General features: G+C 39.3%; 1 protein-coding gene across 1 annotated transcript in view; it reads right to left on the reverse strand.

Annotated features, from left to right (window-relative positions):
• The window catches only part of LOC139741704 (ras-specific guanine nucleotide-releasing factor 1-like), a 157,939-nt gene that overhangs the window by 13,764 nt on the left and 117,305 nt on the right, over positions 1-26,870 (reverse strand). The window contains 8 exon segments of the mRNA XM_071652286.1: positions 443-694; positions 15,312-15,365; positions 16,690-16,775; positions 18,962-19,110; positions 20,426-20,492; positions 22,413-22,582; positions 23,927-24,044; positions 24,753-24,863. Of these exon segments, the coding sequence (XP_071508387.1) occupies positions 443-694; positions 15,312-15,365; positions 16,690-16,775; positions 18,962-19,110; positions 20,426-20,492; positions 22,413-22,582; positions 23,927-24,044; positions 24,753-24,863 (1,007 nt within the window).

The following is a 26,870-nucleotide window of genomic DNA, read 5'->3' on the forward strand; positions in this document are numbered from 1 at the left end:
AAAAATGTTTGCATATTTTTATTTTATGCGTTAGTTTGTGGTCACTCGAAATGTGAAAAAAAAATCCACAATGCAAAAATGTCCACTTGAAGAGATTTATGCAAAATGAGCTAAGCACCATTTTCAAACATTTCAAAGTAAGTCCATCATCAGATAGAGTAAAATTAAACCTCCAGTAACACCTCACTTGTAGGGCAAATTATTTGTTGTATAGGGCCCCATTTTTTCTCTCTCTCCTCTTTCTTTAAAACACATCAATCACTTGTGACATAACAATGAATATTCTAGAAGTTATGATTAAAAATATCCCGTAATTTATTATTATTTTTGTTGTTTTTAGCAGCTTTAATCACAAATACCTCAACTTAACAAGAATTGATTTAGCTTGTTTTGTGATAAAACTCTTCACTTTTACTACAGCGCCCTCCTTCCCATCACTTACTTGAGTTGGCTCTCAACAGTGTCAGGGTTGCGGTACACCCTCTCCAGGGTAAGGAGGATGGTCTCCCAGTCGGTGAAGACGCGGTAAGTGAGCAGGAAGGTGTTGAGGAAGTCGATGCTGAGGAAGCGGAGGTCGGTCAGCCGTTCCAGCAGCCGCTCCAGGCTGGCGTAGCGGATCTGCGGCACCTTGCACGAGTTCAGAATCTTGCTGAAGCGGATGTCGTGGTCGTCCTTGAAGAGGCGAGTGTCGGACCTGCCAGAGAGAAGGTTGTGGAGGTTGGGGAGGGGGGTGGGGGTGGGGTCAGGGGAGTTTGAAGGGGGAAGGTGGGGAGGAATAGGACAGAAAGAATGTTCAATGTATTATTCTCATATCTTAACACTTTACAGCATTCATGCAAGATTCAGGGAACCACACGGGCACAAGAAGAAAAAATTGTACAGAGTTGCTTTCAAACCCTTTTCCCCCTGTGATATCATATTTCATGCAGCATGCATGTGTAGAAGCGTAAGGTTAAGACAATGAATATCCATCCCAGTATTATGTGACTTGCAGATACAGTGTATGAATATCATTGCCAATTAACAACTTTTACAGCTTTTACACGACTTTGATATAGTCTAACATACGAAACCTTTGTTATGGCATAAGGCCAATATAATAATCATTGCCATCACATCATAACAAATATTGAAAGCTCTTTCATATCATTAACTTATCTAGTGAAGGCCTGTTCATGAAAATAACAATAACAGAAACAAAAGCAAAAAAGAGATAAAAAAGCAACCATATCCATCTCACTTGAGAGCAACGAGGCCGGAGGTCAAATGCTACTAATTGCCCATTGCAGAGAACAAAGTGTTATGCCAGTTTCACGTTATACTGCAATGTTTTAATATTCCCACCTGAGTATACCCCAGAGCCATTTCACACCACAACGTTGTGATCCATAGATACAAAACACAATAAAAAATTGCTTACTGGTTAATATCCACATCTTTGTGTGTGGAGAAAAAGACTGAGCTGGTAAACCTCATTTTAGTGCCATGTATTGATAACCCCATTGGGACCAGTGTCTCTATATCTACAGCTATTGTACATGACAATCTTAGACTCGACTGTGAAAGGGTTAATGAGATTTTGGTAAAGGAGACCATACTGTGTTCACAGGTGGAACTGTTATTTCTCACTCAGCAAATCATTCAGCTGGGATAAAGGTGTTTCAATTCAAGCAGTGTCAAATAGTTTCATAACGGTGACAACTCTTTCAGCCGGGATTAACATAAGCCCCCTGAATCTGGAGCATATTTATTCCAGTTGGCCATGGAGGTCTAAAATTTCAAGCTGATATGAGATCGAAACATTTGAACATAAGCCCCCGAGAACAAGCTGAACTACGCTGGATCACGAGTGAAAATGTGCACATACAGATAGAATATATTTATCCCAACAATTTGACTCTGCTGGTACTGTTATGTACCATCCTTGAGAGTATGCATACATATATGCATGTGGGGCTTTTTCAGAAATTTTGACCTACCCAAATGTTATCGTAGCGTCTCCCTTTCACACTACCAAGGACATGTAATACCAATTAAAACAGACAATAGAGGAAAGCTTCATAATATCAAAGCACAGAATTGTCACATGTTACAAAGGGGGAAAAATCACCTGACATACATATATACATACTAAAATTTGCCCATTTTTCTGCACACACTCTCAGAGCTTAATATTGTGGTACATAATGGGAAGAGCTCATTTTCTTGATCTACATTAATTGCAGTGTCATCCATTTTGAAATTACAGAAACCAATTTTCTGAAGTTGTAAATATGTGGGAAAAAAGTAACAAACTAATATATAGAACAGACACACAGAACCAGTTCCATTAAAAAAAAAAGACCCCCATTAAAAAATCCCCCATATTGAAAAAACAAACAAACAAACAAACACAACCTTGAGAATACAAAAGCAATATTCTGAACTGAGTTTAGGCTTTTGCAACAGTCACTTTCTCGCTACCATGGTCTTCAAACATAAATTAACCATGCATGGTCTGGTGGCCTTTGGTTCATAGATTCTTTTGCCAGTCACTGGTTAGGATAATGTCAGAGATACAATGTACATTAACTATGAAATTCTGGAAGCCTGATTTGATTCATGACTTCAAAAGGGTCTCTCATATGATTTCATGCAAATCTGAACAAAATCGTTACTTTCACAGACATGAATTTAAGAAGAAGTTATCACTTTCAAGTATTCACTTTCACTTCAAACCATGTGAGAGATATAATGATTTAGCAAAGTCATATTTTTTATACAGGGGAGTGGGTTACATTGACAAATTAATGACAAACAGAAAGATATATATTCAATAAGTATATAGATACTTTTTGTCAAAATAAACAAAAATATTCATAAGGCAGACATTATCACTTCATCTGATGTGCAAATGTTGATTGTGACTAATATCAATGTTCACAGAAACATGTTATGATTTAGATCCTGCTATTTTTTTCAAATTATTTTGTCCCATCTTGATATGTGCCCATTACTTCATTTGTTGGTCTTTAGTCTCCTTATCAATATCAACTTGAATCTAGAGTAGACCTTGAATCTGGAGTAAACAAATCTATCTTTTTCATCAAAGGAAAGAATGTGTTCAGCATTGTATTTGAGAAACTTCACCAATTCAATTTACATTCTGCCTGAGAAGTTTGGAGTCACTGTTTATTTCAACGTAAATAAAGAGCCCTGTAGAAATAACATGACTATTTTAGTTTCAAAGAAAACAAACTACTTATGAAGCAAGCATGACACCGTATATCAATCATCCATCAACATTCAAAGGTCATTTATTAACCTCAAAGAAACAATGATTTAATTATTTGCACAACATTTTGCCAATTTACTGCTATTTCTAAAAACAAATTTCGAAATGCCAATGTTAATCTGTTAACTAAAACAAACACATATTAAACAAGCACGGTCTAGTAGCTGTTGGTTCAGAAATTCTTCTGCCAGTCACTGATTAGTATAATGTCAGAGATATGTTAATTCTGGAATTCTGGAATTTTGTTTTAATTCATGATCTCCAAAGTCTCCTACATGCTTTCTTGTAAATCTGGAAAAACAAAATCATTCTTTTCGTAGACATGAATTCAAGAAACGGTTATCTCTTCCACATCAAACTGAATGCCCCTGACAAAGACTCTGCTAGGATTGAAAGCTCAGGCCCCTTTTGACTCCATTTTGTTCACCATGTGAAAAAAAAAAAAAAAAACCTATCTAGCAGTGGCCTCACTAAAACTCGTTAACTTTTTTTTTTTTGATAATGCTGTTTTGTGACCATTTAGTATGCATATCTGCCCTGCAATTTGAGAAGTACAACAACACTTCAAAACCAGCACAGTAGCTGAATATCATAATGAAAATGAATATGTCTGAAAGAGAGGGGGGAGGGGTATTCTATATATCATGGCAAAGCAAGCATTGGGGATGATGGCAAAGTGATAATGATACATGCAAAGAAGTACTTGTATTGCATGCAAGCTAGATATTAAGGGAAAAGGGAATTACAGCTTTACTTCTTAAGTATTTGTGTGTGTGTGGTTGTTTTTTTTCAGCATTAAACACTCCAAACAACATATTATGAAGGATGTTAGCATTTATGGGGAGAAATAATGGATGACCACATAGGCCCCACAGGGACTTTAACATGCATGGGACTACAGCAGAAAGTGTTGTAAAGTAAATCAATGAATCTGAAAAGTTCTCTCTCTCTTTTTTTTTTTTTTGAAGACAGATCCCTCTCTCATAAACCACTCTAGCTTCCATCATGCATATAACTTGTCTTTCATATATAAGTGCACAACCAGTTTCTAAATTAATGCATTTAAGAATGGGGGGGGGGGAGGCATGTATTTCCAAAGGAAATGAAAGAAACTCGGCAGCTAAATGGACTGCTGAGATTTAAGCAAAAAAGCATCAAAATGTGAGCTGTTCCCTTGTGGGCTAGCCACACCCATGACACTTAGGAATGGATGATTCCGCATACATACATCACGATTGAGCTGTATCTATAACTCAAATGCATTTCCTGTTCAACTGTAGATCTGTATTTAACAAGCTCCGCCCGAGCATCTTGATGTGAATGTATATTTATCGGTACTACAGGGCTGAATTAAGTCTCCCTTGTGGGTATCACACTAGTGGCTAACATTTTGTGAATTTCATCCTGTTTCGCTCAAAGCATCATCTTACAGCTCTGTGATTTAACAAAAGTACAAAATTCCATTTTTGAATATTTTCCTCATGCAGAAACCATTGCAGAACTTGAAACATATGCAAACATATCATAGTGTATAACAAACATACTATTCTTCTAACAAATCTGAAAATTCATCTTCATACACATCCATTTATATATAGAAACATATATGTACGCGCATTCATACATAATATATATATTAACTCATGAATAAATGAATGAATGAATAGATAATGAATAAATGAATAAACTAGAAAAGCACTCTGAGAGCGCAGACATCCGCCAAGTGGCTACTAGTACTTTCCACCGATGATCTTGCTCTTCCATAGAGATAAGAGATTTCCACCCATACATATGCATGCTGAAAAATCGCCAGATTTCCCAATATAGAAGCCTTTGTTACGTCACACACCCTCAGCTGCGCGGCGCGCCTTACCCTAGCAGAAACGATAGAGCATGCACTTTATTGCGTGTATGAAAACCTGAAAATGCGCAGCTTAAACCCCCAAGTTCATTAAACCTACCTGCCAAAATATCATAAAATCAATGAAAATTTCCTGATTACTACCAAAATTTAATCATCTGTTTCTTGTGTCATTTTCAACCTTTGCTGCAAGTTTCATCCAAATCTGTGCCCAACTTTTTGAGTTATTTTGCACACAGACAAACAAACAAACCAACGGTAATGAAAACATAACCTCCTCCCTTGGCGGATGTAATAAATGAAAAGATCTGACTTAGTATATAACACCAAACAATTTTGAAGTCTGCATACACTTGTGTCTATATGTTAACATATTATCTAAAGCCCTGTTCTTTGCTGATGTAGTTAATATCACAACCTAAATGGTAATCATTAAAAAAATTTACATGTATCAGTGAATAATCAGTGGATGATCGAAAACATCAGATCACTCAGGAAAGGATTGAAAGAAATTGAAGAATAAAATGAATAAGTGGGTAAACATGAATAAATGGACATACGATTTCCCCCTGTAACCCAGCCACTACAAACAAAGTGCCATGCAATAGAAAAACTACTATATAGATAAAAGGAACAGAACTAGAGATACAATTTTGGGGTGCAGATAGAACTACAATATACCGTAAAGTTCCGTGTATAAGACGCACCCGTGTATAAGACGCACCCCTAATTTCGGACCTAGAATTAAAAAAAAAAAAAAACCACGAAAATGTCCACGCAAATATTGCGTGTGTCATACATATTATTTCAGCTCAAAATTTCCCTAGAATGCAGCCTGTATTTGCTCTATTTTTCGTTTCCTTTTATATCTTCTTTTAACGGTATTCATCGGACATCAACAAAATATGGAAGACGCAAAATGCGAGACTTGTGTCGGTACTCACTTGCTATTGTTTCGCCTTTCAATCGTGGTACATGTGTCATGCATATCGTACTCATGAGTGTACGGTACGATCTTTGCTGTCATACATACATGTAGCAGAGGGTGTCTCGCATATTGACACATGTCAGACTGGAAGGTTCATTACGAAAAATAAGAAAAACATCAACAAGTGTAGCAGAGGGATCATACGGCAAGACGTACGGTGCGTACGGTAATTACACTCATGCACTGTTACCAGTAACATGTGTGTCTCTTGTACCATGCTTGTATGCACAGTGCTAGCCTTTTGCAAAAGGCAGCTCGCTATAATTTCAGCACACGCACACAGAGAGCAATGGACTTGCACACACAGCGCGCAACGGGCAAGCGCGCTTCGATCCGATCGCTGTGTGCACGCGAGTCCATTGCAAAAGCCTCTCTGCAGCTGCTGCCTTTGCCAAAGGCTTGCTAGCTAGCTACTAGCTACAGTGTAGCTATGCTATCCTAGCTGGCCTCGCACTCGTGAAATGAAGAGCAAACGAACGACATGGATATGCATGCATGCTTCACACATCGTTCATATATTTACGGTGACATAGTGTCGATCCTACTCCGTATTTTACAGCTTTTGTCTATGGCCATATTGATACTAGTACATTGATAAGTTTTACGGTATCGGTAATTTAGTAATGATACCTGTACATCGCGTAATCCAGCTACTAGGTTGGCTGTTGGTGGCTTGGTAGACTTGACATCGGTAGCATACAGCAGTGCTGTTACAGCTGTTGTCTATGGCCAGATTGATACATCGTTACTGCACAAGGACGATGTAAGTTTATCTCGTATTTGCAGCTTTTGTGTGCGTCCAGATTGAAAGATCGCTCTTTTATCCATAAGTTTTAGTGACTGCTTACCTTCCAAACGTCGATGGGCATACATGGCCCCAAGTTGGCCTTATAAAATTGGGTGTACATGATGGATTTTTTTCCGTGATTCGACTGTACCCGTGTATACGACGCACCCCCGATTTTCAACGTTTTCCGACGAAAAAATAGTGCGTCTTATACACGGAACTTTACGGTAAGATGAATCAGACCCTTTAATGCCCCTCTGAAAAAAACAATACACTTGACATTGTATAAGATGCTGGGGCATATAGTGTCACAAATGTACACACTAGTAGTTATGTACACGTACATGTATGATGTACTGTATGCCGGGCTGTTTTAATGTGTATGTACACAGGTGGACCAGATTAATGGAGAACATTCTATGTGGTATAGATATAGTACATACAGGCTGACCAGATCAGTGGAGAATTTTCTAGGTGGTATACAATGTAACTACACAGTACATGCATGTAAGAGGAAATACATTATAACTCACTCAATTTAGAATGAGTTCACCCTTTCCAGAATTTTCTGGGAAGTGCTTACATATTTGGCTGAGTGAGGCACTGTCCCTGTAGCCCAATGTGATTGGTAGTTATTCTTGGTAATGATGTTTTGTACATAGTTAGGCAGTGAGTCATCCAGGTTTCCTGGAACTTGGACTGGCTAGTAGGTTGGAGAGAGTTATAGAATGTGCTAGAAGGGGGTGAATGGATAGTATATAAGCCAGAGAAATTCTGCAGTAGGCAGAGTACCCAACACCTCTGCTCTGAGAGTTACGTCACTTCTGGCTCTGAAGCGACTTGTTATAGTCAGTCCTGTGTTACCTGCTGACCTGTTATGTTTGTGGAGATAAGGCCTGGGAGACATTTTGCCTGCAGAGAATTAATGTGCCTTCATTGGGTATAGACACCATTTTTATGTCAAAGGACATTGCTACGGAAAAGCTGTGACGGGCTGGATTCCTAGCTGGACAATATTAAGTGAATCATCATTCAACGCATCAACTGGACGTGGTCGTCACAACATTTGGACTCTGCACGTTTCGCCGTGGACGTATATCGTGGATTTTACCCCAGATCTATACCGTGGACTATCGTAACCTGTGCCTCTGGAGTTACGTCAGAGGAATCATTCATCGGTGCATCGCGGATCATTCGTTTGTGCATCGAGCATCGTATTTGGACATTTCCAGGGATATTGCGTGTAATGCGTACGTAAGTGATTCCATTACTGACTTATATTTGTTTCTATTGATCATTATTGTACTGATGTGAAACCGATTACCAGTCTGTACCTACAATATCACTGTTAATAAACCGCCTGAACATCAGTTGATTGTTTCTTTTGTGCGATCATTCTCGGAGTGATTTTGGTCGTAACAAAATTGGGGGCTTGTGTCCGAGAATTGAATTTAAAGCCAAAACTTAGAATTTGGAACGTTCCGGAATCCAGAATATTAGTACAGACAAAATACCGGTTGAGTTGATTGTTCAATTGTATATTGTGTGTAATACATTGTGACAATGTCAATCAGTACAATGGATGTTCAGGCATTTGTTCAGAGGACAGATTTGTCCCTCAGAGATTTGCAAAGGTTACGCAAATGTGATTTGACCGCTGTTGCACAGCATTTAAATGTTGATGTTCCACAAGGTGTAAGAAAGGCAGAGATTCTTGACTTAGTAGCTGGTCACATGGAGCTCAAAGAAGAAATCAACATTCCAGATCAAGCTCAAATTTCAGATCAAACACGGCTTGAGCTTGCTAGATTGGAACTGGAGAAAGAGAAGATGAGACTAGAAATGGAAATGAAGGAAAAGGAAAAACAAAGAGAAATGGAAAGAGAGAGGGAAAGAGAACAAAGAGAAATGGAAATGAGGAAATTCGAAATGGAGCAGCAAATGAAGTTGCGTGAGATGGAATTGACTCATGCACAGACTGTTGGAAATCGTGAAAGGGCTCCCCCTGAATTTGATTTGGCCAAGAACATTCGATTGGTGCCAAAGTTTGAAGAAAACAGAGTTGATGCATATTTTGTGTCATTTGAGAAGGTGGCTGACAGTTTGAACTGGCCACAGGAATTTTGGCCCATGCTCCTTCAAAGTGTGTTTGTCGGCAAAGCAGCCGATGTGTACTCATCTCTCTCAAAAGAGCAATCACGTGACTATGCTACAGTCAAGAAAGCAGTGTTGAATGCTTATGAGTTGGTGCCAGAGGCGTACAGACACAAATTCAGAAATTCGTACCGCAAACCAGGCCAGACACATGTTGAGTTTGCTCGAGAAAAAGAAATGATGTTTGATAGGTGGTACAGATCCCTTAAAGTGGATCAGGACTTTGATAACCTACGTGAGGTTGTTCTCTTGGAAGAATTCAAAAAGAGTGTTGCTTTCAGTGTGAGGTCGCATTTGGATGATCACAAAGTGACAAGTTTGCATAAAGCAGCCTTGATGGCTGATGAGTATGAGCTGACCCACAGAAATGACAACAGACCACCTTTCAGGAATTTCTCTGGAAATAAGAGAGATAAAAATCAGTCGAGCAATCCAAAGAATGCTGGTTCTGAAAAAGGCACGAGTTCTGAAACTTCATCGGCACCAAAGCCTCAATCTGACAAAGGGTCCAGTACAAGTGCAAATGTTATCAAATGTTTTCACTGTAATAAGACAGGGCATGTAAAGTCACAGTGTTGGAAGTTGCAAAACAAAACAAAGAAGGACTTGGGATTTGTCATGTCAAAAAGTGTCCTACCAGAAAACAGTGTCCCGTTCAGTGAAACACAGGCCATTGAAAGTCAGTCTCCCAAATTCAAAGATAGGCTGAAGCAGGTGGATGAGAGCTATCGTAGCTTTTTGTTTGATGGTGAGGTGACCCCATGTACTTCTGGTAAGGCAGGTAAGCCAGTGGTCATCCTGCGGGATACGGGGGCCTCTCAGTCGTTGATGGTGGGTGGTGGTATGACTTTTCCACCAGATAGTGCAGTGAATGCAAAAGTCTTGATTCAGACTGTTGATGGCAGTTATATGTCAGTGCCACTGTATAGAGTGGATTTGAAGTGTGACCTAGTTTCTGGTCCTGTTACTGTTGGAGTTGTTCCTGAGTTGCCCATGGCAGGCATTGATTTCCTGTTGGGGAATGACTTGGCTGGGGACAAGGTGGTTGCGTCTCCAGTTGTTTCGGAGAAACCAGTGGTGGTTGCTGAAACTGAGCAGTTGCAGGAGGAATTTCCTGGGATTTTCCCAGATTGTGTTGTGACTAGGTCTCAGGCTCGTAGAGCTGTTCAAGATGATGCGGATTCTGTTGATGTGGAGGAGAATTCCGGTGTTTGGTTGGCAGAAACCTTTTTCAAGGATTTGAATGATGGGGTTGCTGTATTAGGCTCCGAGGCTAACAGTGATGGGCTGTTTAGCAAGTCTTCCTTGGTTGAAGCACAGCAGGCAGACTCTGAGTTGAAAGGCTTGTCTCAGACGGCGTGTTCTGAGGCTGAGGCTGAAAAGGTCCCTGAGTGCTATTATGTCAAAGATGGCATTTTGATGAGGAAGTGGAGACCTCCCCATAGGCCAGCTGATGAGGATTGGACGGTGGTCCGTCAAGTTGTTGTCCCTCCTAGTTACCGCGGTGAGATCTTGAGGATTGCTCACGAGTTACCAGTTGGCGGCCATTTAGGCGTCAGAAAGACAAAGGATCGGATCATGAGGCATTTCTATTGGCCAGGGTTGAATGTGGATGTGGCTGAGTTTTGCAAGACTTGTCACACATGTCAGGTGGCTGGTAAACCACAGCATTCAGTGAAGCCGGCGCCATTGATTCCGATACCTGCGTTTGAAGAACCATTCAGTCGGGTTCTAGTTGACTGTGTTGGACCTTTGCCTAGGACTAGGTCGGGTCATAAGTACCTCTTGACAATCATGGATATGTCTACACGGTTTCCAGAGGCTATCCCATTGAGAAATATCACTGCTAAGACTGTGGTAGATGCTCTAGTGCAGTTTTTCACTAGGTATGGGTTGCCCAAGGAAGTGCAGTCTGACCAAGGGTCAAATTTCATGTCAGGCATATTTCAAGAGGTGATGTATCGTTTGGGTGTGAAGCAGCTGAAGTCGTCAGCTTATCATCCCCAATCCCAAGGTGCGTTGGAGCGCTACCACCAGACCCTAAAGACAATGATTAGGGCATTTTGTGAGGAGTATCCCGAGGATTGGGATAAGGGCATCCCTTTCCTGCTGTTTGCAACGAGGGACTCCCCAAATGAGTCGACGGGTTTCAGCCCATTTGAGTTGGTGTACGGTCATGAAGTCAGGGGCCCACTGAAGCTCATCAAAGAGAAATTCATGACTGAGGATGATGAGGTCCACCTACTTGACTACGTGTCAAAGTTTCGTGAAAGGCTTTCAAAGGCTTGTGAGGTAGCTAGGGAACACTTGAAAGTGTCACAAGACTCTATGAAGAGAAAGGCAGACAAAAATGCCAAAGCCCGAACTTTCAACCCAGGTGACAAAGTTCTTGTACTGCTGCCCATACAAGGTGAACCACTGAAAGCCAAGTTCAGTGGCCCATACTATGTCAAAAAGAAACTCAATGATGTGAACTATGTGATCAGTACGCCAGACAGACGCAAAGATCAGAGGGTGTGTCATGTAAACATGCTGAAAGAGTACTATGAGAGAAAGGCTAGTCAGCCGGTAGGCGTAGCTCAGGTGGTAGAAGAGGAAGTAGAGGAAGAGGGGGAAGCTCAAGGTGAGCATGGAAGTGAGCCCTCTAGTGCCAGGTTGTCTAACTCAGAGATGTTAGGGAAAGTAGATGAGGCACTGAACTACCTACCTGAAAATCAGAGGAAAGATGTGACTAGTCTGTTACATGAGTACAAGGAATTGTGTAAAGACAAACCAGGCTGCACCCCTCTGGCTGTACATGATGTTGATGTAGGAGATGCTGACCCTATCAAGCAAAACCCTTACAGACTAAACCCAAGCAAACTGCAAAAAGTAAGGGAAGAGGTTCAATACATGCTAGACAATGACATAATAGAACCGAGTAAAAGCAGTTGGAGCTCTCCAATCGTCATGGTGCCCAAACCGGATGGGTCTCAAAGATTCTGTATAGATTACAGAAAGGTGAATGCCGTGACGAAAACAGACTCTTTCCCCATTCCAAGACTAGAAGATTGCATTGACAGGGTCGGAAATTCTGCATATGTCAGTAAAATAGACCTTCTAAAGGGATACTGGCAAGTGCCCTTGACCGACAAAGCCAGAGAGATTTCTGCCTTTGCTACACCAGATGGCTTGTTCCAATGCAAAGTAATGCCATTCGGCATGAAAAATGCTCCAGCCACCTTCCAACGGCTGACAAACCAAATCATTGCTGGACTTGACAACTGTGTAGTATACATTGATGACATCCTAGTGTACAGTGACACGTGGGAGGAGCACATTACACACTTGCGGCAACTTTTTGATCGACTCAAGGAGGCCGGATTGGTGATTAATCTGGCAAAGAGTGAATTTGCAAAGGCCAAAGTGGTGTATCTCGGGCATGTAGTCGGTCAGGGACAAGTATTGCCAAGAGAAGCCAAGGTAGAGGCTATACTAGGCTTTCCCATTCCCCAATCCAAGAAGGAGTTGCTCAGATTTCTGGGCATGGCTGGTTTCTACAGGAAATTTGTACCAAATTTCAGCACTGTAGTCACCCCCCTAACAAACCTGCTGAAGGGCAAGGCAAAGTACACCTGGACTGATGAGTGTCAAAGAGCCTTCGAGAAACTAAAGGCAGTCCTTGCTAACGAGCCTGTTTTGGCAGCTCCTGACTTCGCAAAGCCATTCAAGGTGGCAATAGATGCTAGCGATGTAGGAGTGGGAGCGGTTTTGCTCCAAGAAGATGAAGAAGGCACTGAACGGCCAGTTAGCTACTTCTCAAAAAAACTTAATGCATACCAGAAGAAGTACTCCACAATTGAGAAGGAGGCTCTGAGTCTCATCCTTGCCCTCCAGCAATACGAAGTGTACTTGACAAATAGCAAAGGGGAGATCACGGTCTATACTGACCACAACCCCTTGGTCTTTTTAGACCGGTTCAAAATGAAGAACAACAGGTTGTTCAGATGGAGCATGATGACGCAGCCATATGCACTCAAAATCAAACATGTGGCAGGCAAAAACAATGTAATTGCCGACGCTCTGTCAAGAGTGTAACTTGAAGAGAGTATCAAAGGTGAAAAGTTTTCACCGCGTATCATTTCCAGTGTATGTGTTTAGCATATTCATTAATGTGTGCAAAACAGTTTGATATGATTGTATAAGCTCCCAGAATCTAAGCAATATCATTGTAAATAGTATCCATGAAAAGAGAACATGGAATTAATACAGCTATCCAAAAGGCATGTGATAGTATGTGATTATTGTTGCTTGACTTGGACTTTACCTCACATTCGTTGCAAATAACAATGAGAAATTGTGAAGGTAAAAGAAACCCTTGCTACAGCAAGGCTTTCTTTTTCCCATGGGGGATGGTGTCACAAATGTACACACTAGTAGTTATGTACACGTACATGTATGATGTACTGTATGCCGGGCTGTTTTAATGTGTATGTACACAGGTGGACCAGATTAATGGAGAACATTCTATGTGGTATAGATATAGTACATACAGGCTGACCAGATCAGTGGAGAATTTTCTAGGTGGTATACAATGTAACTACACAGTACATGCATGTAAGAGGAAATACATTATAACTCACTCAATTTAGAATGAGTTCACCCTTTCCAGAATTTTCTGGGAAGTGCTTACATATTTGGCTGAGTGAGGCACTGTCCCTGTAGCCCAATGTGATTGGTAGTTATTCTTGGTAATGATGTTTTGTACATAGTTAGGCAGTGAGTCATCCAGGTTTCCTGGAACTTGGACTGGCTAGTAGGTTGGAGAGAGTTATAGAATGTGCTAGAAGGGGGTGAATGGATAGTATATAAGCCAGAGAAATTCTGCAGTAGGCAGAGTACCCAACACCTCTGCTCTGAGAGTTACGTCACTTCTGGCTCTGAAGCGACTTGTTATAGTCAGTCCTGTGTTACCTGCTGACCTGTTATGTTTGTGGAGATAAGGCCTGGGAGACATTTTGCCTGCAGAGAATTAATGTGCCTTCATTGGGTATAGACACCATTTTTATGTCAAAGGACATTGCTACGGAAAAGCTGTGACGGGCTGGATTCCTAGCTGGACAATATTAAGTGAATCATCATTCAACGCATCAACTGGACGTGGTCGTCACAACATTTGGACTCTGCACGTTTCGCCGTGGACGTATATCGTGGATTTTACCCCAGATCTATACCGTGGACTATCGTAACCTGTGCCTCTGGAGTTACGTCAGAGGAATCATTCATCGGTGCATCGCGGATCATTCGTTTGTGCATCGAGCATCGTATTTGGACATTTCCAGGGATATTGCGTGTAATGCGTACGTAAGTGATTCCATTACTGACTTATATTTGTTTCTATTGATCATTATTGTACTGATGTGAAACCGATTACCAGTCTGTACCTACAATATCACTGTTAATAAACCGCCTGAACATCAGTTGATTGTTTCTTTTGTGCGATCATTCTCGGAGTGATTTTGGTCGTAACAAAATGTTGAAGAACAACACACACACACACAAAGAATATTGCATTCTCATCTTTGCAATTCCATTACGAAGTGGATTAAAGGCCAACAGGACATGAGATATAGTTTGCAAGCAGAAATGGAATGGGGGGGGGGATAAAGTGGCACTTTAGGATCTTCATAAATAGATATGCTGGTTTGTGATGGCATAAATGTCAGGCAGTCATGACTGATCCAATGCAATCATTCTTAATTTTTTCATTCACAAACACGACTGCACAGAGCACAATAAACATACCAACCAACCAACCCAGAAAATGTTGTTGTTTTTTTCTTTTATCTACCAGCTCCTTACAAAAGTTTTGAGAAATAATGTCCTTATATTAGCCAAGAAGTTTTTTTTGGGCAGTTTCTTTTACTGACACTTGCATTGTGGTTCTGGAAAAGCTTAACCCACGTTTTCATCCTTTTCCCCCAATTCTGCTTTGTTTTCTTTTCAAACAGAAAAAAAGAAGAAGAAATGAGTAAAAAAGAAAATCAGCGATCACATTTACGTTTACATTCATGCAAATATAAAAGTTCTGCTCTTAAACACCATGGCACTAGGATGCTGCTTTTAGGAGGAAACCACGCCCCTCAATAAAATAAAATACCCAAGGGATCTGGAGGAGGAACTAGTTTGATATAAGAGATTGTATAATACTGAGGAATATATAATAAAATCAAAATGAAGCGTGGCCGTTTCATTGTCCGCATAATACCTAACTGGTGAGGCACAGTGACAGTTAACCCCACTGGAGCTATGCTTCCACATACTGCCGGGGGATAGTGCAGTTGGGTTAAAGACAAGAAATCATGAGAGAGCTTTGAGATTAAGAGATAAATATCCAAGTGGATATTGGGATTTTTCTTCTGATTATCACGTACATGACTGATAAAAACTAAAGCCTGCAATGATGACAAAAGATTACATGAGAATATGAACATGTGTCATTGAGGTTTAAACAAAACGTTACTTCCCATCATACCAATCTAACAACAGTTAAACCTCTACAGGTTAAGTATAAAAATATCAAAACATTTTCCCCCCACCCCTTAAATTCTAGGTAAGATCTTATAACAAATAACAGAGCAAAAAGAAGATTATATGGTATTGTAGGAAGACATTTTTTCTTAGTGTTGCATGACTGTTGTCAAACAAAGGACATTCATATTTCATCTCCATGGAAGAAAATAATGCCTTGAGATTGAAAAAAAAAGAATGCCACATAAACACATTGTGTTGACAGGTGCAGAGGTGCAAAGAATGGTCACTGTGTGTGAACTCAGGGTGCAAACAAAAAAATATACGAAGTGATCACTGCACTTTTAGACTAAATGAGACTTATGTGCCTGACTGCCGTTCAAACATCTACAGGAGTATTATTGTTGGTGATTCTCATGTGCAATCTCTCTGCTGCAACCAAAGATATTTGTATTAAAGTTGGCATATCCCTGGTGTATGATCTGCTTCAATTGCAAAACATACACCCTCTTAACAGCAACAATAAGAATAATTAAAAAAAAGCAGTCTTTTGCATATCATTTATGCATTTCCAATCAAAATGATCACATGTCAAATGGTATGAAACATTTTAGAAGATTTTTCGATTCCACCAACTGACCAAGAGAATGGAGAAGCAAATAAGAAACTATCATCAGTGGATAGTCTAAGTGGTTACACTAAGATTTTCTCACAGCAAAAAAAAAAAAAAAAAAAAGATATTGATGTATGTATACTACCATAGCCATCTTTTCTACATCCTCTGCTTCACATTCAGATAATGGCCACTGGTTCAGTTCATGTTGAATCTTCCCCCATAGACTCCCCTGTTCCCATTCATTCCTTTGGCACTTTTATGAGTGTACTGCCACATCAGTAATTGATTTGAAATCCAATTCATTAATGTCGATCAGGTACACAGTGATGGTCACACATCATTGCCAAACGTAGGCACAAATCATCATTTTCTTTTGCTGTGAAATGATTCCAGCCCTCACTGTTCATATTTTTTGTGGGTAGGACTGCTCTCTTTAAGTGGGAGAAAAACTGTGTACTGTGGTAGCCATGGTAACGACCGTAAACCAAGTTGTACTCACTTGATGCACTGCGGCAGATGAACGGAAGAACCACTGTCTTCCATGGAGCTGTCCAGAAGGCCATTGTAATGCAGATTGTCTATGCACTGTCATGCAAAGATAATGATAAAGAGATAGATATAATGAGTCAGAGAGAGGGAGATACATAGAGATAGACAGACTGACTGACTGACAGACATACAGGCAGACAGATTGGGAGAAACAGAGATAAAGGAAGAGAGAATGATGAGAGAGAGAGGAAGAGAAAGAGAAAGAAACAGATGATAGAAAGATGGATAGAGTGAAGAATGAAGGAACAGATGATTGAAAGATGGATAGAGTGAAGAATAAAGGAACAGATGATTGAAAGATGGATAGAGTGAAGAATGAAGGAACAGGTGATGGAAAGATGGATAGAGTGAAGAATGAAGGAACAGGTGATGGAAAGATGGATAGAGTGAAGAATGAAGGAACAGGTGATGGAAAGATGGATAGAGTGAAGAATGAAGGAACAGGTGATGGAAAGATGGATAGAGTGAAGAATGAAGTTGGTTGACAGGGACAGAGACGGAGACAGAGACAGAAAGAGATGGAGAGTGAGAAAGAGAGAGCTGAGGGAACTGAGAGTAAAAAAAGTGATAAAACAGAGAAGACGGAGAGACGAGAGGGAGATCCAGAACAGGTGAGTATGAGCTAGAAGGAGAAAAGATACCCACAGACAGAGAAAGAGGGAATGAATTATAGATATTATACCAAGAGCAGATGGGAGAAGATAAAATAGAGAAGACAGAGAAAGGAGAAAAGTCAGTGAGGGAGCTCAATGGGGGGGGGGGTGAGGGGGAGGAGGGGAGAAGAATTTGAGAGGTCATATCCTACTCAGAGGAATGCGTAGTAGAAGACAGTTTCTCCGAATGACATGCTAAACCCAAGATTTACAACCAAAAAAGAAATAATGAAATAGAATAATATAAGGCAGCATCTTTCTGATGAAGGGAAGCTAAGGGGGTCTGAGAATAAAACTACGGACAGACCTCAAGCACTTGTAACATTGAGGCATATTTTCCTCTATGAAGCTAATAAAGTCATTTTGCAGATATCAAGTAATAATCAATGTAAGAAATTATGTTTTTATGTATTTTCTCTTACTACTGATATGATCTGTAAACTGGCTTAATTGATTGGTCTTACCCCATTGAGGATGGGCTGATAATGCTACAACAGGTATTTTCCCATAGACACCTGCCGAGTATACTTGGGACTTGTCTTCAATGGGTTAAGAATTACATTTGCACAATCTCTGTTTAAGCCTTTTTTTTTCTTCAATAGGACATATATTGCTCATCTTTCCCCGAGTACATACAGACTCCTCTGCATGTCACAGCAGGCAGTAGTTTGCATGCCCCAAGTCCTCTCCCATACCAATAACGGTTGCAGACCCCTTCCACAAGCACCAGCGATTTGCACTAGATGTCATCAGAAGATTTAACATGCCACATGAATTGGTACTCATCAAATTATGGCTTGCAGTATCAGTAGTTTAACTGTACGATTTCCTTTCACTTTTGGACAATGGTTCCTAGGCATCTTCCTGTAAGCGTAGGCACCAACTAGTTATCACAAACGAAGCGATCACAGAGCATTGATGTTCTATGATGATGTAACAGCTAGCACTATGAATAGGCTGTTGCAATACGCTGAATCTCCGGAGGCATTGATTCAATCTACAGTCAACTATCTCTTTACGCAACTCCTGTCCACTCCCCGAGTCACATCATTTCTGTTTTTGGTTTTTGGTTTTTGTTCAAGTGAAGATTATCAAACACTGTCGCAGCCTAGCCATGAGTACCTCGACTGTCTCGCTACTTTGCATTTACCAAACAGACTGGTCTACCCAATTCATCCAAAACTTGAAATTTGGTGCTCCTTCATGAAAACAGTTGCCCTTGGCAATCAGAAAGCTCATCTAATGGTAGCTGCACAACATGGCAAATATCAATACATGGAAACTGGATTCCAAGTGTTGAATCAAATTACCAGGAAGAGGTACCGGTAAACTGAATTGCTCATTGCTAGGCTGATGGAGAAAAATATCCACAATCTTGAGAAGATGAGAAAACCTACTTAATTTGGATGGTCTCACAAATCACTAAAACATGTCTCACTAAACTAACATTCAACTGTTCATTTTCCATTTCTTTTTTCCAGTTTGAACATGGATATAAATGTTCAGGAGGAGATCATATCAGGTCACTGCAGTGAATCAAAGATACACGGCTATCAATGCTACTCTCACCTGGCTAATGTCACTCGTCCATGCGGCTTTCTCTTGTGGTGTGGACGCAACCAGGGTGATCACCAGCGGCGGGCCACTTTTGGAGTCCACTATCAGCTTGAAGTCCAGGTTGTCGTAGTCTGTTGACTGGCCTGACTGGTTGGAGACACCTTCAAGGACAAACACAGATTTTTGGGGGAGAGACGGAATAACATGTACAGATTTTAACCCATCAAATCCTATTGTAACGTCGTCACAGAAATTTACCATCTTGTCCATAAGGACTTGGCCAATTTTGAATTTTACTGTGTATCTCATATCAGAAAAAAAATAGATGAACATGGTTATATCAATTATATCTGCACAAACTTGAAACAGCATTTTTCCAAATTTCCAATTTGAAACAGGAACATGAGCTTTATTGTGTTAACCCGTTGAGGACGGTTTGATTTTGCTACAACACTCATTTCCCATAGATACCTGCCCGAGTATACTCCGGACTCGTCCTCAACGGGTTAAAGTATGCTGTCAATTCCCGAATCATTTACAAATCTAGCTTCAAAAAATGTTGAACAATGCTGCAACCACAAGAAGTGATGATGGATGAAAAACAATAGGCTTAAATGAAAGTAACTTATTTCATCAACCTTACAAAACACCAAAGTTGTTTAGTAAAATTCAATATATATAAATGCTAAGCATCAAAGTACAGAAATGCAATTTCTGGAAATAGATGTGTTACATAGTCATCATAATAAAGTGAATGACGTTCGACAAGGAAATAAAAATTTGAATGAGGGTTAATCAGCTAATGTGCAGATTAAATTTTTATATCAAATGTGAACATAAAAATTTCAGTTGCATGCCTGCAACAAAATACCACTTTCAGAGTTATTTCAGACTTTCAGACCTATACATGCATGCAGGTAATTTAAAAAGAAATGACATTGAAGTGGTAGCAAACAGTAGCAAAGTGAGTATTAAGTATAAAATTTTGATGCCTTTTGCTGTTTCAGCTATATGACTACTTGTTCTTTCAAATGAAATATTACACGTAACTCTTATCAAACTATTCAAGCAAATTGTATCTCCACTTTGGAGATTGTAATCAGCTTTCAGCCTTGAAACATTTTATGTTTAAAATCTAGACAAAAAAAAAAATCCTCTCAGTTTTTTGATATCTGCTAGTTCTGAAATATCTTGCATTTGCACTTATATGGAAATTATGGCCATATACAGTCTGGTGTAAAATAGGATTTTCCTTTGAACAGTTAAGATTATCACTTTGTAATTACGGATTCATGCAATTAAAAAGAAATCATATTCATATGAAATAATGTCAATAAGTCCAGTATCAAATACAAATCTCCTCAAGAAAGCTTAAAGGTTTTTTTTCACAATAAGGACTCACAGACTTTTTAAAAAATGATAGGATGATTATCCAAGGAGTTAATGTGACACTTTTTCTCAGGGCTGAACACCTACCTTCATCTTCAAAGGGGTCAAAGTCTTCAACGAGGGTGGAATCTATGAGGGGAATTTTACCCCCAACCTGCACAGTATTTGAGAGCAAAAAAAAATATGTTGATTAGAAATCTCTCGCAATGTATTTTTTACAGTATTTTCTCACTTAAGTTCATATTTTGGCCTTAAATTAAAAAACAAGAATAGGAATATACACGATTAAACATGTTAGTATTCGAGAATGATAACCTGATAAATTGAAATGACAGTTTGACAATATAAGGATGTGCATTCTTTTAGAGTTATCTGTAGTTCCATCATTTATCTATCGCTGTGCGCATAGACGAATGTTGTTAATGCACTTCCCTGTGCATTGCAAAATGTCGTTAACCCTATGTGCACTCCCACAGCCTAGTGACAATTTGCCATGCAACAGGGAAGCACGTTAACGACAATCTGCAATGCACATGACACTATCTACTTTTTTTTGGGGGGGGGGGGGCATGGAGATGAGGTGAATATCCCTGAAATGAAAAAGATTTGTCTTTCTCTGTGAAGACTGGATGTGACTCATTTTCATTCAACACACATTGCCCTCCCAGCCAGAGCATTTGCCAGACATGTTGACACTGCATAAATGTCAACCTCCTTGCCAAGAGGGGCGGCTCTCTTGCGCCAACTCGGCAGCAGTCAGATCATCCTGTCGTAATGTTATCACATTTTTATGCGACGGTATAATCTCCCGTCTCACAGCTTGGAGACGAAGGGATGCTGGTATTTGGGACATGCGAACATATTTCACAGACAATGGCCAAGTTTGGAGTGGAGATGAGTTTGTTAAAGTTTTACTTCCGTGAATGCATGTTGGCTTTGCTGTTGGTGAACCTTAATGGATGCTGCACTTTGTTCCACAAAAAAAAAAAACTATCTCTCCGGAAGCCATCCAACTGTAAGCTTTAAAAAATCATCGGGTTGAAAGCAATGTAAAAAAAAATACTTCAACTTGGGATCAAAATCAATTTGGTGTTTTGAATGGATACAAAAATATTCATACATATGTTTTTCTGCTGGTTGACTATCAATATTTGTATGATTAGGATAGTACTCATGTTTTCAGAGTTAACTCCCAGTAAACACAATGCCAGAACCAATTTTGCAAAGATGAGGTTTGTAGACATATCTAAGTTAATGACATATGCAGGACTTTCCAAGCACATCAACATGATTATCTCTACATTCATATATACCTCCTCTTTGAATTATGCAATTCGTGAATCGAAGTCTCTGAAAGTAGCAACAAAGATGAATGGAACAACTTACAGACTTCATCTCTCATCTGATTACAGATACAAGTATGTTTGCAGAGATTAAAACCTGCCTAATGTTACACATTTCACCATTTTGCTTCTACTTTATTCCATCTTCATCACATACAAAATAAAAATAAGATGAAATTACAAAAAAAAAAGAAATTTGAAATTGACATGGCTCAAAGACCCAGTGTGAAAATTGCAGAAGATGCCATTGCACTAAGGGATAATATCAAACGAAAAATGTGTGATAATAAACTAATAATCTGTGCGATATACCCCTTCCACAAGACATCTACACAATGTATTGCCCACAAACACATGAAGAGTTTTATCTCAAAATGAGCTTACTCCATTCTTATGAAGTCAAGATATTTGTGATTAAAGCTGCTAAGAAACAAAGAAAACATTAAGAAAATTGACATATTTTTAATTATAATTTCAGATATGTACCTTGTTATGTTATAAAGTGAGGTATCACCCAAAAGGTTCTATTTTGCTCTATCTAATGATGGACATACTTGAAAATCTTTTAAATTGGCGCTTAGCCCATTTTGCGATGAAGCTCTTCACATACACACAAACACACAAACACAAACATGTACACACATATACACACACACACACACACACACCCCACAGACACACACACACATACACACAGACACACAGACACACAGACACCAGCTGCCTCTGACCTTTGCGAGGTGGAGTTTCCCCCCAGAGGTGCGGGAAGTGATGAGGAGGTGTTTGGTGAAGAGGAAACACTGGCGCACCCCTTCCTTCTTACTCTCTACCTTCCCGCCCAACGAGCCCAGGCGGCTGCGACTCTGTCTCGACCTCTCCTGGGTCACCTGGATCAGATTTCCTGTGGTACCCCAATAAAAATGGTCAAAATGCAAACATAGCATGACACAAAGCATAGAACAAATACAGATAAACATTGCAAAAAGGTATGAAAATCTGACAAAAACAATTGATGTAAGATATGCAGACCATCCTTTAGAAAAGACACTTAATTTTTTGATAAGTCAAGTTTTTGTCCAAAAAGAGACAAAAGAAATTATAACTCTAAGTAAATATGTGTATCTAAATGTCATCACAGTTATAATTAAGTATGCAAGTACTATTGAAAAGTTCAAAACATCCTTAAAAACTTATCTGTTCAAAATGAAGCATAATGATTGTTCTAGATGCTGATCTATGCAGAATTTTGTTTCATTTATTATCTTTTTCTTTCTTTTTTTTTTCTTTCTCTAAAGTGCATAGAGACCTTGTCAAAGGTATTGTGTGCTATATAAGAATTGTAATGATAATAATAATAATAATAATAATAATAATGATAATAATAATAATAATCATCATCATCATCATCATGATCATCATCATAAGATGTGAGTGCTCATATGATGACTGTCAAATGCAGATACTTTTAAAAGAAACACACAACTGCAGTTTATCATATATAGTGTCAGCAATGTCTTATCGTCTTTTCCATTTTGAGACTTCATCACTCCTTCCTGAAATGTTCTGTTACCACCAAATTCTTATTTTCTTACTGATTAGCATGTATATGACTAATATGGTATGGGTTGATGTATCTGATATTCCCAAGATATCACTGTCTGTCTTTTTCTGCATGTTTGCTGATCTGTTGGTCAGTTTACAATCTTGCTTTCTTTCTTTTTTTTCTCTATCCTTTAATATTCTCATTCTCCTAATCTAATCTTGTGAGACAGAAGTTTCCAGGGAGCCACAAATATTCATGAATGCCTCTTTCTCAAATATGTCATAAAACATGAAATTCTGCTATATAGGCAAGCTGGAAATCATCAGCTGAGAACCAAAAGGGCACTATCGCATTCTAAGATTTGAGCATGAATAAAAATGAAACAATCAACTTCATGAAATTAAAAGTTTACTTAATAATCAACAGTGTGTAGATTTATGAACATTGCTCCAAATATCAGAGGAGATAGCACCCTTGTGGTTTTAATTTTTAACATTTTACTGAAAATGAAAATAATTTAAAATTGCCACCATAATGTAGAGGAGATCAAGCTCTACAATTTGATACTGATAACTCAATGCTCCCCGGAATTGCAATAACACCCTTCTGTTTCTCATCGGATGAGGTATGTTTACAAAAAAAGAAAGAAGAAGAAATGTACAATGTTTAGTGATAGGAGCTGGTCGATATATCATTACTTGCCTTGTCTGACAAACATTTGCTGCACATCGAGGAGGAGATCGCATCCCTCAACGATCATCCTCTCGATTGATAGATTTCGGCGGATGCTCTCCGTCTCTGACACCTCATCATGCATCACCTGAAGAGACACACATAATATAGTGAACATCCTTGATGATGAAAATCTTACTTTCTTCAGCAATCTAAACCCCTATGAGTTAAATTCTTCAGACAGATTTATAAAAACTAGAGAAAGAGTGCTGAATGAATTGCACGTCAGATAGTGGCCTACATCACTGTTTTTTGTACACCTGTGAACTTATACAATTCCCTTACTTTTTCCATTTTTTCTGTCAAATCTTTATGAAACTCTCACAAACACATTACATTCATTGTTAGATAAATTCTAAAGCTAACTTGAACATTAAATGAAGCATAATTTTTGTCAAACATGTCTAAACTTCTATAGCAGAAAGGAAGAAAGAAAGAAAAAAACTATAACGCCAATGAACATGTTGTCATTAGTAACAGGAAAAAAAGATGAAATGTTGATACACTAGAAGCATTTTAGCACAAAATAAGCTTACTCTATTCTTAGCAATTAGAGATATTTGCAATCAAAACTGTTAAAATAACAAAGAACATGATAAGAAAATATGGGATTTGTTTTTTCGTTCCTTTGTATGCAGCATGTGAGGTATCATCAGAAAGGTTTTATCATATATATATATATATATATATATATATACATATATTTATATATATATATTTATATATATATACATTTTTTTTTTTTTTGGTGGAAAATGGCACTTCATCCATTGTGCAATCATTCACTGCCACTCACCCTGGACAGTTCTTCCAGTTTATTTTTTGCATATTCCAGACTCTTGCGCTCCACATGGTAGTGGGGTGTGTGTGCCAGCAGCTCATGAAGGGAGATAATGTACCGTGGAACCTGGGCGCCAAACAAAACCAAACCAACAAAGCATTTTTTACTGATCAGAACGACATATATGCTGGCACAAATAAGAATTCCCTCATTCGTCATTTGCATTGGATGCAAAGTCAGAAAGACCTCATAAATCAAACTAATGCCATATACAGTCAAATCTGTCTACAGCAGCCACCCATGGGAGATGACAAAAAGTGGGCGTTAAAAACAGGAGGCTGCTACAGATAGGTTCTTTAACATGTTTCTTCTCTTGGATGGAATTGGTTTTAGTGGTCATATACAGCAGGTGGCTGCTGTAGACAGGTGGTTGCTAAGACAGGTTTGACTGTATATAGATTATACAAAATCAAGTCACAGAATAACAGAATTGATAAAGATATGGACGTATCCTTTTGAAAGTTTTTAGCACTGTTAATGATGATGCCAATGGTATTCTGTTTTCAGGGACACTGTTAAGAACATCCCAGACATATCAACAAGTGAACCCCGGGGAGAATCCACGGCAGGCTCACTGTAACATCACAACCAACTTTAACCTGAGGATATGCCCATTTGATAGCACTGGGGGTATACAATGTTAACAACAGAGCTCACTTTTTGTTAATCGAATTTACTCATCTATGAAAGAATGCTACCATGCATCCTACATCAACATAACTGTAGCAGTAAAGACATCACAATTAAACTTTGTAAAAGTTTGAGTAAGGTCACATCTGCATTAAGCTATATGTTTTAAAAAGCAGAAATGTCAGATCAATTTAAAAAATAACAAATCATGTTTATAGAAGATATTGCACAAAGAGCAACAATAAAACAAATGTCTCCATATGTGTGATGTAGTATCATAAAGCTCTCTGTAGTGTCATATATTCTAATTTTAAATTGATTTCTGGGATATTTGATGGTGGCATCATTACACTGCTCCTTTAACGCGAAGATTTCTCTAAGTACACTTAAGTGGTCCACTTTTATGTAATACACAAAAAGATGCAATTCCGCATTTTACTATAGATATCAAACAAGACAGCAGACATTAAACAAATAATGTATGATGACTACTTTAATATTCAAATATTTTTCGTTCAATTTTTTGAGGCATCATTTCATGCATTAGTCAAATTTCCTGCACTTATAGCCAGTGGCTGCCAATTTTTCTGCTTGAGCTAAGAACACATGTGGATCTAAGTTGTAGATCATCCTAATTTTCTGCGATCAGTCGCCAAATATGGCGGCTGAGCAGCAGCAAGATCGGCAGCAGACAACCTTCGTGGGAGGAATACAAACTTATTCATAATCATATGTGAACTTTCACTTAATAAAAATCATAAATGCCAGGGAGGCTCGGACGTGTACGAGACGGCGTGTTGCAGCCCCCGGAGTAGACCGGGGGTAAACATTCGGTGGCGACTGTGCAAACAGGAGCGGGCCCCACGCGGGCAGTCGTCAGGCACTGAGGCGGGGGGGGGGGGGGGGGGGGGGGGTGAACTATTACAGTGTTCTGTGTGCGGTTGCCATAGCGATCCATGTCCCAGTCAACCAATCATTATCATATGTGATCTTGGCAGGCTCTTTTGATTCTTCCTCTTTCTCCTTCTTGATCTCCCCTTCTCTCATTCTCTTCCCTTTCCCCTCTATGCGTATTCCTTTCTGACACCATAGTCTATACTCACCTGGAGAAATGTACCAATTACGGATCTAACTAATAGGGCATAAACAAGTAAGAGAGATCCTGATCTAAAATGCAATTTCTCCTTCTAGAATACTGAGGAGGCTGCAGGAGTATACTCCAGTGAGCATATGAAGGGAGTTATATAGCACAATACATTTTTGAAGAACAGTAGACTGACAGGGAGAACTGGAGAAAATACATTTCCTGTTGGTAATCTGTAAACACAGTGCACAGGTGTTCATGCAAGATCATCACAGTAAAAGTATGTGGGCTGTAGGTGCTGTTTGGGGAAGGCTACTCGGGGGTGAACTATTACAGTGTTCTGTGTTCTGTGTGCGGTT

The sequence above is a fragment of the Diadema antillarum genome, unplaced genomic scaffold, assembly GCF_040938485.1.
Source record: "Diadema antillarum isolate AM-2024a unplaced genomic scaffold, OU_Dant_1.0 seq00000946_RagTag, whole genome shotgun sequence".
Classification (NCBI taxonomy): Eukaryota; Metazoa; Echinodermata; class Echinoidea; order Diadematoida; family Diadematidae; genus Diadema; species Diadema antillarum.